A 12,861-nucleotide genomic window follows, 5' to 3' on the forward strand; every position below is an offset into this window, starting at 1 on the left:
TACAAAACCAGTGTTCTAACCACTAGGCCACTCCTCTACTCCATGATAGCCAGGCCATTTCCAGTGACCAGCATTAAATATCCGGTTTACTTAAGCCGATATTCAGCACTGGCTGGTTAAGCTGAAACCGGCCAAAGATAGGCTTGCTATTTCAGCAGCCTAAGTTGACCACCATAATTACCCCCCTGTTTACAAAGCCGGCTGATGCGGTAATGCTGACGGCATTGCTGCACGGCAGCCGCTAGTACGGCTTTGTAAACAAGGGGGTTAGCAGGTGGTGAACTGAATATTGGCAGATAGTCTATTGTATTATGCAATATAACTGGGTATCCACTAAGCACTGACTGGCAATACTATGCTGAATATCGCCTGATAGCTGGTTAAGTGCCATTTTTAAAGAGTCCCAGAGCTTAACTATTCGTTGAGTGAAAAGAATATTTCCTCCTATTTGTTTTAAAAGTATTTCCAAGTAACTTCCTCGAGTGTCCCCTAGTCTTTGTACTTTTGGAACGAGTAAAAAATTGATTTACTTGTACTTGTTCTACACCACTCAGGATTTTGTAGACCTCAATCGTCCTTCTCTTTTCCAAGCTGAAGAGCCCTAACCTATTTTTCTCTTGTTTCTGATGATTGGGAGATAGTGCTAGTGAAAAAAACAATGAGTGCCCCATGCTGCGTTGCCTCTGATACTTGCTGATCATAGTCTCTCCTCCTCACCCCCACTACTCTTCATGAGGTAGAAATGGGTAGTTTGCGTGGTATTGGAGCATCAGGGTCTCTGTTGGCAGTTCTTTCTACAAATCCTAGTGACTGTGACTTCATAATTCACAATCACTACTCAGGTGTGAGCAATACACCATACAACAGACGAGAGATTTCTGATGCAGTCGGTCTAATTGTTTAAGCATGTGTACCAATTAGAATTGATTCTATTATACAGTTTTGCTCGATCACTTTCAATTGTTTGCTACACCCCACTGCAAGCAATAAGCCAAAGCAAGTCCTTGATGTTTATGTAATATCGATAATGTATTGTATTTTGAAAATATTTTATAAAAAGGTTTGTTTATATTGCTTTTTAATTTGAACAGATTTTGTTCACATTTGTAATTATTAAATTGTTCCTTCCGTAATGCCTCAGTTCTTTGCACTTCTCCATCCCCATTCTGAACTATTTCCGATCCCCCCCCCCCCCACACACACACACATGCTATCCATGGATGGCCCTTCTCCTGAGCACCCCCTCCCCCACACAAAGCGGCCTTACCAACAAATGACCTCTCCAAATAATGCCCCTCCTTACCAGCAATATTTTCCCTCCAAAGTGTTCTTCAGCTCTCTTTCGCAATGCATACCTTCTGGTCACATTATCAGCAAATTTTGAGGCAGGTGGAAGTCTGGCTCTTTCCTGCCTCAAAACTTGCTGAAAATTCTGTTGGAAGAGCAAGTTCTGGTGAGGGAGGGGTTGGAATGTGGTATTGGTAGGCAGATATTCTAGGAGGGTCTAGGGGAGGTATTGTTTTATAGCAAAGCATCTGTGGGAAAAATATGGGGGAGGGGTTTTCTGGGGGGGGAAGTGGGCTGACCCCTGATTCAGATCTAGCATGAAGCCAGACTTGGATGGGGCTCAAGCTGGACTGGGAGGGGGGAGGAGATGAAATCCCCTACACAAAGAGGCTATTTTAGTTTGGGCTAATTAGCACAGGAAAAATGTTTGCAAGGCACTTTTTGCACACTGCACTATTTTGGGAACTGTGTGCTCTAATTTTGCTCATTTGGTACCGTTTTTAGTACAAACTAATGATTAGCACATGCTAAATGCTAGACACCCATAGGAATATATAGGCATCTCTAGCGTTTAGCGCATGCTTATTTTTAGTGTGCACTAAACATGCTAGCACGCCTTTGTAAAAGGACCCTTCAATAAAGAGTATTCTAGTGAGTGTGCCAAAACTTAGTACATCACCATTAATGTGTGTGCTAAAGACTTTAATCCTAATCTGAAGTGGTTTTGCTTAACAATACTGTGTAGCTCCACTTATGAAAGACTTTCTAGATAATATTATGAATTAATTTAAATAAATAAATAAATACATTATTTTTATGTCTTCCAAAACGTGACTTTTGTGCACGTTATCTAGAGATGAGATCTTAAAAAGATGAGATATTTTTAAAGTGGGAAAATGCCTCTTTATGTCAGCGGTCTGAATGTTTTTGTCTTAACAGATTCGCTGAACCACCACTCTTGATTGGCAAAAAACCCTATTTCTTTTTATCTCTTTCTCCTTGTGATTTATTTTTTCTTTTTTTTTCTTATTTGTTTTATATGCTATTGGAAGCGAGTATAGCTGAATATAAATGTTTTAACCTAACCCTTCCACTGGTCTTTGCCCATCTCTAGTGTCAACCAATAGGTTTAAGGTCCCTTTTCACCCTTTTGTTTATACAGGCTTCATCAGGGAGATCTTTGTTGTGATTCACAGTCATTCAGATGTATGTTGTTCAGACTATACTTCCAATGTTATTTGTATATAGATGCTTTTTCCTCAGTCTGCTGCTGTTTTTGGAAGTCAAGTTTTGGAAGACATAAAAATAATTAATTCATAATATTATCTAGAAAGTATTTCATAAGTGGAGTTACACAGTATTATTAAGCAAAACCACTTCAGATTAGGATTAATGTTCAGTTTTTGAGTGGTAATACTTCTACTACTTTGGAAAGTAATTTTCTGTTCTAAAGACTTACTAAGTAAGTACTAAAAACTTTTTAACTCGACTGCAGGCCTCGAAGGGGCTAATTTTATAACTGAGCTCACGTACTTTCATACTGTGTGGATATCGCAGAAGTTTCAAAACAGATGCATATTTATGTACTTCTGCTTTGAAAATTACTTCAGGGAATTTATGCTTTCTTTACTTCACAAATTTTTTTTAGGTTAATGAATGTCCACATTACTGCATTTTCAAAAGTCTGTGGATCCATGTAAACTCCCTCCCCAACCCTGCCCTCACTAATGACTGCACTCAGTTTGGTAAAGTAATGTGTGAGCAGGTTGTGCGTGTGTAATTTTATATGTACCTCAGATGCACTACTGTATGAGGAGCTATTTCCATACATAAAATCCTGCTTAATGCACAGGGGTGGCTTTTTAAAACTGCCTGAACTATGTTTAGCTGGATCACACATGACTACCATATCGTATATAAATATTTGTTTGCTTTTTATCTACTATATCATGACAAAAATTCTGCTGCTGAAAGATTTCAGTGGCCCACTATCTGAACAAATACCCTAGGCGGCCCTTTCTGTGGATTTTCAGTGGCACCAGGGCAACCAAGAGGCAAAGCCAGGCCCAGGGCAAACAATGTTAAGGGCCCCGCAACTCTCCCTCCCCCACCACCGTCGCCACCATTACCTCCCCCCCCCCCCCCCCCCACACAGTCTTCTCTTGCCTGGAATCACTGAATAGCAGGCAGCAGCGATCATAAGAGACTGTTCTGTGAGCCATGGGTCCTTCTTCCTCCTCTTGTGAAGTAACTTCCTGTTTTCACATAGGCAGGAAATGACAGGAAGAAGGACCTGTGGTCTGTGGATGACAGAGCAATCTCTCTTGATCACTGCTGCCTGACATTCATTGAGTTCAGGCAAGCAGAGGACGGGGGGTTGGAAGGGAGGGAAATATGCTGGATCATACCTGGACTGCCAGCTCCAGGCCCCACTTGGAGGCTGGACCCTGGGGAATCTTGCCCCTGCCCCTCCCTGTTTAATTGGGATTCTATAATTACATACTCAAAAAGCATAGAACGTAACTGTTAGAGGGGCATTTAGGTCTGTCCTAAATGTTCTTGCCTACTTTTCGGAGTGCTGATGCCAGGTTTACACTGATATTCTACAAAGGACAATTATGTGCTCAAGTGCCTTTATCGTTTATCATTTATTATTATCATGTTGGCTGCCTAGGCAATTCTACGCAATGTACAAATACAGGACTAAAATCAAATCAAATAGTTAAAAAGAAAGGAATCCGAGTAAAAATGGGAAAGCAGTAGACATTCAAAAGAGGCAAGCACACTTCTCAGGTTCAAAACATGCGTCCCAAGAACTACTGACTCTCATGAACAACACAGAAAAAGTGGGTCTTAAGGTTAGATTGAATGCTCATAAGAGAGGTCTGAGCAAGGAGTGAAAGAGGCAGGCTATTCCAGAGATAGGGGGCCTGGAAAAGAAAGCCCTGTTTCTGGTAAACTCCCATTTGGCCTTTGAAGAACCAGGGAGTACCAGTCAGTGGTCATTGATGGAACATAGTAACCGATTTGGCGAGTATGGAATCGTGAGGCAGGATACATAAGATGAGTTACAGGAGTGAAGTTGCCTTTGTTCTGCAGACAATAATCTTCTAGTTACTCCTCTCAGCATTACACTTAACCGTTTGTCGTGAAACCACATTCAGTTACCTCAGCCCCAAACTCTGGAACTCACTCCCTTTACATATCAAGAATCAACCAACCTTTAAGAAATTACTCGAGACTCATCTGTTTAAAGAGACCTTCAATCATCTTCTGGACTGATACTCTATTCACATGCACTTAATTTCTCTACCCTTTCACTCCCATCTCTCGCTTTCCCCTCACCTACTCTTCCTCTTCTGTTTTATGTAAACCACATAGATGCCTTTTAGGCCCCTTGTGGTATACCTATGTGTAATAATAAATAAATAAAATTAAGATAAGCATTTTAAACTGAATCCAGTATTTAATTGGAAGCCAGTGTAGTCAGAGAAATCATTGGGGTAACACAGACATATCTCTTGGCGTGACAAAGAAACCTGGCCATGGTTTTTTGGAGGGTTTGTAACCTTTTGATCTCTGATTGGGCAATTCCAGAGTATGTAATATTAAAGGCCGCTTAAATGGAGTGCCCTATTATAGAACTGCCTCCATAATGCTGGGGTGGAGTGAAGACACCGAAATGGCTATCCTAAATTTATCCCTATAATTATAGTGAACTGAATACCACCACTAGTGGCAGTACAAACCATTTTATACATGTAGAAACATAGACACAAAGAAAAATGAAGACAATTAAAGACCATGACGAGGCATATTTTCAAAGCACTTTGGGAGGCTAAGTTCCATAGGTTTCTATGGAACTTTGGGAGGCTAAGTGCTTTGAAAATGAGCCTCATGCATATGGCCTATCCAGTCTGTCCATCCATGCCATCTACTGTCCCTTCCTCTCCCTTATAGATCCTATGTACATGTCCCAAGCTTTCTTGAATTCAGAGACAGTCTTCGTCTCCACTATGTCCACTGAGAGGCCGTTCCATGCATTCCCTACCCTTTCTGTGAAGATGTAATTCCTTAGATTACTTTCTGAGCCGATCCCCTTTCACCTTCATCCTATGCCCCTCATTCCAGAGCTTCTTTTCAGTTATTTAAATGTTGTGGTTTCTAAAAAGAATGCAGACCATGGTGTTTAAATATTGACCTGGTGTTTTTGGCTGGATAGGACACGACCATTTCTGTGTATAGCTGAGTGTCCAGGAAACAAATATCTTGGGTAAGCAAAATATTCAGGTCATGTTGCTTCCAACTTTTCAGGTAATCCAGAGCATGGAGGGGGGGGGGGGGGTGCAGACCCACCATGCTCCATAACAATCCAAAGGTATTATGGTCTATTTTACACATGTTCCTGTGCCACATTGTTGGCTTGTTCAATTACACTAAAACCTGCTTATAATGTCATTCAGCCGAGTGTGTTAGAGGTGACCTTATATCCATCAGTGTTTCTGTAGGATGGAAAATATTGACAGTGTAATCAGTCAGAATTGCCATTAGTTTATGTGGGTCTCAGTCAGAGCTTAAAAAAAAAACCATGATGTATCCATGGCGACTCGAAAGATGAGGGGTATTATAAGGAGGTGTCATTGCACGTAATGACTTTTACACCTACATTGAATTTACAAGCTGTGGATGTTATAGGAAAGTGTTGCTGTGTAAAACTCTTTCATATCCGCTGCAGCGTTAAAAACCTTGGCTGCTATGGCAAGGTTTGACTCTTTAGAGTCTCTATCTGTAGCAACGTTTTGGATGAGATGGTGAACTTTTCCCCTCTAGAACTACAGCAAAATTCAACTACTACTACTAATCATTTCTATAGTGCTACTAGACGTATACAGGCATTGTACAGTGCTAAAGTTTTAGCAATGCATTTTTTACTACAGTAGAAAAGTTTTTATGGTACTTCTGATATAATAAACAAATGAGATGCACAGTGCACAGTAGGTAAACTTGTGCACAAAGTGGTGAGTAAAAAAGGTGCACTAAAATGGTTGTAGAATTAAATCTGAAGTAAAATTCATTTTGAAGTTAACTTCCATTTTAACTTCAATGGTTAGAGGTGGAAGTCTAATATAACTCATTTCTAACCATTGGCTGGGTGGGGGAACGTTTAAGTGGGTTGGGGAAGGTTAATTGGTAGTAGAGGCTTAGCTGAATGTGTGGGAGTGCGGATGGTGGGCTTAGATAGTGGCCAAAAAAACAGCTCAAAGGGCTTTCAAGACTGGAGCAGACAAGGATACTTTATTCAAAGGCCCGACACGGGCCATGTTTCGGCGTCAGTATCATTGTCTGCTCTAGGCTTAAAAGTCCTTTGTGCTGATTTTTTTTTTTTTTTGGCTGCTTTTGTGCTGTGTACTTTGACCCTCTCCTTTTGGGCTTACTAGCTTAGATAGTGGCCACCATATGCTGCCCTTTCTAATATGTTTCTTCAGACACTACAGAACACTGCCATCCACCTTTTGAGCAATGCTTGTCATTGAGACCATATTTAACCTCTTTTCATTCATTTTCAATGGCTCCCAGTTAATACGTATCAATTTTAAAATCTTACTTTTTGCACACAGGGCCTATTGCGAACAGATCCTAGTTGCTTAGCAACTTTGACTTCCTCCTGTAACAGACCTCTTTGATCTCTGGCTATCTGGGTGATTATTCCATGTCCCTCCAAGGCTGGTTGGGTTACCACTCAGGATTCCACCTTCTTTTATCTGGCCCCTTGTCTCCGAAATCATTTCCCTCTCAGCCTTCGAGCTGAAGGAAATGTGAAAAAGTTTAAAGCCTGTTTAAAGGCTTACTTTTTTTCAAATTACATTTGAAGGCCAAATTCTGGACTGACTGGAGCTCCGCCTCGATGTATATATAGTTTTTTTTATTATTATTTTTATTATAGATTGTCTGTTCCTTTCCTATTAGTCAATAGTAGGAAAAAGGAAAAGAACTCCTTCCTACTATTGATGTTACTTTTGGCAAAGCAATATATCAAATCTTGAATAAACTAAATTAAAACCAAAGCATAGTGCAGGAGAATGGGGGAGGGTGGGTACTATGAGTTAAAAAATGCAAATGTTCCAGACTTGGGGGTCCAGCCTTGCATCTCCAAGATGGGGGAAAGGAAGTCCTGGACTTGGGCTGTGTGGGCATTATGATTCCCATGTCAAAGGGATGGTCGCCGCATCTCAAAAAAGATATCGTGGAATTAGAAAAGGTGCAGAGAAGGGCGACAAAAATGATAAAGGGGACGGGACGACTTCCCTATGAAGAAAGGCTAAAGTGGCTAGGTTTCTTCAGCTTGGAGAAAAGGTGGCTGAGGGGAGATATGATAGAGGTCTATAAAATAATGAGTGGAGTTGAATGGGTAGATGTGAAGCGTCTGTTCACGCTTTCCAAAAATACTAGGACTAGGGGGCATGCGATGAAGCTACAATGTAGTAAATTTAAAACGAATCGGAGAAATGTTTCTTCACTCAATGTGTAATTAAACTCTGGAATTCATTGCCAGAGAATGTGGTAGAGGCGGTTAGCTTAGCGGAGTTTTAAAAAGGTTTGGACGGCTTCCTAAAGGAAAAATCCATAGGCCGTTATTAAATGAACTTGGGGAAAATCCACTATTTCTGGGATAAGCAGTATAAAATGTTTTGTACATTTTTGGGATCTTGCCGGGTATTTGTGACCTGGATTGACCACTGTTGGAAACAGGATGCTGGTCTCGATGGACCTTTGGTCTTCCCCAGTATGGCAATACTTATGTACTTATGTAAGGGTTCTCAGCTTGGAGATCCCAGGTTTTTTGTGGCTTATTTTTTTAACTTCCATTTCACTTCTCATTGAAGTAAATGGAAATTAAAACTACGTTGGCTCAGGAACTGAAGGAAAGTTTCAGGTCTGAAATGTAAGTACAAGTGCATGCTAATTTTTAGCACACATCACAGTATTGTAAGTAATTCCATATGCATGCATTAACGTGGAGTGTGCACTAAATCTGTTCATATTTACTTCTTATTTAGCACAGAGTTTCCAAAAGAAATCACTTTTCTAAGCTTCCCGCTGTTTATTGTATCAACTTAAAAATGATTGAACTTCCATGGTGATTTTGTAAGTCAGGTATGTTGTAGCAGGGTGAGACTAGGGGGCTCATTTTTGAAAGAGAAAAATGTCCAAAAAGTGTCATCAAGCACCATTTGGACATTTTTCTTTTCAATGTCCATATTCGGTATATTCTAAAACTATTTTGCGTATGTTTATCTATGCAATTCGTCTGCAATGTGTCCAAATCACAAGGGGACATGTCAGGGGCATTTCAGGGGCAGGCTTAGGGTGTTCCTAACACCTGGACATTTTACAACTATAATGGAACAAATCCAAAATGTCTGGGGTTGAAACTTGAACATTTTGGTCTAGACCTGCTTTCAGAACGAATAAGGCACAAAATTGTGTCCTAAATGGCCAGATGGTCACTGGAAGGAATCAGGGGTGACCCCCTTAATACACCCTCAGTGGTATCTGACCCCCTCCCGCCCTCAAAAATATGAATACAAATATGACTTACCAGCCTCTATGACAGCCTCAGATGTTATAGCCAGGTCTATTAAAGCAGCATGCAGGTCCCTAGAGTATTGTAGTGGTCAGTGCAGTATACTATGGAGTGGGGGACTCAGGTCCCTATCTTCTTCTACCTGTCACACTTGTGGTGGAAACTGTGACCCCTCCCAAAGTCACCCAAACTCTACTGTGCCCTCATATAAGTGTCACCCTACACCCATAAGGGCTTTTGTAGTGGTGTACGGTGGGGTGCAGTGGGTTCTGGGTGGGGTTTAGAGGCTCAGAGGACAAGATAAGGGAGAAACAGTGAGATGTATACCTGGGAGCATTTTTTGAAGTTCACTGCAGTGGCCCCTAGGGTTATCCATTGCTGTCCTAAAATGTCTGGGTGACCAGTCTACTAAAAACGCTGGTGCCTCCTATAACCCAATGGCTTGATTCTCTACATTTTGCACTTACTCGTTTTTTTTTTTCTGAAAATGGACCAAGAAAAAACATCCAAAGTACAAACCCTTGTTCAAAATGGTAGTTTCAAAAAAAGAGATGGGCTTATTTCTTGTTCGGATTTTGTACATTTTGTGCAAAACGTTCAATGTCTGACTTAAGATATCATATTGAAAATGCCCCTCCATGAATAGCTTTATAGGCAAAGTAACTATGGACCTGATTAAACATGATATTTTCTCATAGACACATAAGGACACTTTTATAACAGGGCACAAATATTTACGCACCATTTGAAATGTATATGTAGGCAAAAGTGAACATTTATGCACATAAGCATCATAAATGCTATTTTCTAAGGGCATGAGTAAGTGCTATGGCAAGTAACTGCAAAGGAGGCATACATGTGGATGGAACACGGGCCTGAGATGGTCAGGACTCCCACTTATGCATATAACTTACAGAATAGTGTAAGTTACATGTGCCCATGCCGCAGATACACCAGTTGTATGGTTAGTTTAACTGAGAACACCCAAATGTTAGGTGCACCAATACCAAGTTTGCCAGTATCCTGAAACAACACCTAAGCATCCAGGTGTCATTATAAAATATGCTCCTCTCATGTGTGATTGAGATGCTTAAAAGGAGATACCCACTTATGAAATTGCTCCATAGGAAGTCATGGTGCTTATGTCAACATTGAAAAAGGTGCCTCTTTTAAGTCTACTTTAGAAAGGCAACAGAAATAGTTATGTGCTCTGATGGAGTGCATAGGAAGTTGCTGGTTTCACTGAACAACATTCCCTCACAGGGCCATTTTAAGAAGCCTAGCTCTTGTGGATTCAGTAAGAAGGGCATGGTTCAGTCTGGTCACAGCAGGGAAGATATCGTTCAGACAGGTCAGATAAAACTCCAGAGCCCAGATAGGCCATAGAGGCCCAGAGCAGGAAGAAACAGATCTCCAGAGCATGCTTACACAACGTACCTGTGAAGGACCTAAGGGGTAACTGGGAGGTAGGAAAACTTTGCACTTTTTGCAACTCTGTACACACTGAAATATTCTTTGGTCTGGTAGGAATCAGACCTCTTTTTGTTTGATATTGAACTCCCTGCAGATTTATATGCAACCCTAAGTTGTGAGTGAACAGGTTTCAATCTATATTTCTGTTTGCATCACAATATTAAAGAACATTTTGATTACTTTTAACTTGTGGTTTGGCTGTATTTGTGAACTGTCTTGTCCCCCCTTTTGCTCCCTTCCCCTGATGCACCTGGAAAGTCAGGACACCAAATCTAACCCATGAGAAAAAAATGCTATGAAAGTAAACTTCAGAATTTGTATCCATCATTAAACCTGGACAAGCCTTCCTGTTGGGTCCTGCGATCTTTCTCGGGGCAGCAGTACGAATCTCTGTAGCTCCTTCAGTGTTGGCCGATGCTAACTTCCGTGTACACGCATGCTGAAAGAACTTGTATTAAGGACAGTTGGCAGGAAGCACTGGACCCTGCCTTCCCCTCAAATGTCTTGCCTTGCTTGATACATGGGAGTTTCTTTTTTCTTTTCTGTTTTTGATATAGAGAGATTGGATGAGGAGGGGGTCGAGAGGAGGGGATTATTACATGATAGTCCCTAATTGTGGGGCAACAGTGGGTAGAAGGTTGCGGGAATAAGGGGGGTGATGGGGTGGGGGTGGGGATTTAAGGACTATTTGGTGAAGTTGAAGTTATGGGGGGGGGGGGGTTATTTTTAGAAGTAGATAGCCCCTGTATGAATAATTTCACAGTTGGGAAGATGGGCGGCAGATGTGGCAGTATGGTAGGCGTAGACTCATCTAACAAAAAAATACAGACCCCACTTTCAAACAAAATTAAATTATAAAATCATGCTAATACTGGTGCTCAAAAATTGTTGTTTTTAAAAAATGTTCGCTCACATAAAAAAAAAATTACACATGCCAGGGCGGTCCTTAGAGAGAACATCGATGACAGCCTTGGCTGAACATCTTCTTAAAGGCAGTTAATAAATACAAATAAATAAATAAAATAAACTCTGTGATCCAGGAATATTATGTTGAGATTTCACCATGCCTGGCATCTACAGGACTGCAGAGTGCTTTTTAAAGAATTATTTGTACACATTTAGCTCTAAAAGTAAAATTAACCCTGTGCCTCTAGTGTCAGAATAAGGAACAGCCTGTTACAAATGTTACATCGTAGAATACTTAATGGAATGAAGGTCAAGGTAGGAAAGGAAGCCATGATGTTATCAGTCATGTGACACACTATAGAAGCAGAATTGTCAAATTCCATCCGTCACCAGTGCCCCCCATGAATCCTTTATCTAGTGCACTGAATAGGGTTGTATGTAAAGCACCTCTGATTGATACTGCATTGTAGGTCCAAAATGTTCCATTAAGGCCAGGAAATTATTGGGCAGGGTTTATTGACATCATCTGAAACTATTTGGGTTTGAATTCTACATTCTTACTTTTCCTCATGACAAAATAGGTACTCAAACTCCACAATTTGTTCATATGAAAGGAAAGGGATGGGGACCATGTTTTTCAGGGTGTTTGTAGAAACACTTGGAGATGTTGTAAACACTTTCTTTAGGTGACTTTAGTTCATTCCAGGACCAGATTAGGACACCAACCTCTTTTCTTCCTCAGATCTTAAAAGGCTTTACAATATTGGTATGCATGAACTGGTTACCTTTATGCACAGGTTATTTTGTGAGTCCAGGTTTGAGATATTTGGAGACATTAGCTCTGAGGCCTACTTGTTTTTCATTTCCGCAGGATCATCAGGACCAAAGTTCAGCAGCCTTTTCACCCGACCCCAGATGGGACTGGAACCCCAGTGAGTGCACCGGGGCATACGATTGGTAAGAGCAGCCCTGGCTGACAGCTATGGGGGGCAGGGAGAGACTCGTAGATGGGTGAATATGTACAAATCATAGCTGAATCCTGTTAAACACATATATGATCTTGCCCACAAATATATTTCTCCACTTCTTTGCAAATAGGATCAATATTATATGTATATATATTTCTAGATCTGTCAGGTGGATCTAGAAATACATATAGATATTATATATACTATTTAAAAAAAAAATAAACTATACAAAGTGTGTTTTCTGCATAACTCTATCAAAATTTGACCAATTGCAATAACATTTGGGATATAACATCCTGTATAAATTTGCAATAAGACTACACTCATGCTGGCCACCTCACTTAAACGATGTTGCCACCACCTAGTAATTATCATCATGATATGTACAGGCACCATTTTACTTTAAACATAAACAGTTACCATGGTTTTCAGTCAGAAAGAGCTGATCCTTATTGTATCTGGAGTAAGATCATGCTTTTCATAGGGTGGTGCATTTCCAGAAAAGGTGGAAGAGGGTGAATGTAGAATATGTTTTGAAGAAATTATGAGAAATGGGTTCAACTGATAGCCAGTCAGGATTTGACAGGCCTAATCAGTTCGCACTGAAGAAAACATCATGACAGTTGAAGAACCAGGTAGTGG

At 40.7% G+C, this 12,861-nt stretch overlaps 1 protein-coding gene across 14 annotated transcripts in view; it reads left to right on the top strand.

The window, feature by feature from the left end:
- Positions 1-12,861, top strand: part of PAX2 (paired box 2) — a 321,986-nt gene that overhangs the window by 80,790 nt on the left and 228,335 nt on the right. For all 14 annotated transcript variants that reach the window (XM_030203535.1, XM_030203533.1, XM_030203541.1 and 11 more), the window contains exon 4: positions 12,123-12,208. In XM_030203535.1, the coding sequence (XP_030059395.1) occupies positions 12,123-12,208 (86 nt within the window). The remainder of the gene's footprint in view (positions 1-12,122; positions 12,209-12,861) is intronic.

The sequence above is a fragment of the Microcaecilia unicolor genome, chromosome 5 (assembly GCF_901765095.1).
Source record: "Microcaecilia unicolor chromosome 5, aMicUni1.1, whole genome shotgun sequence".
Classification (NCBI taxonomy): domain Eukaryota; kingdom Metazoa; phylum Chordata; class Amphibia; order Gymnophiona; family Siphonopidae; genus Microcaecilia; species Microcaecilia unicolor.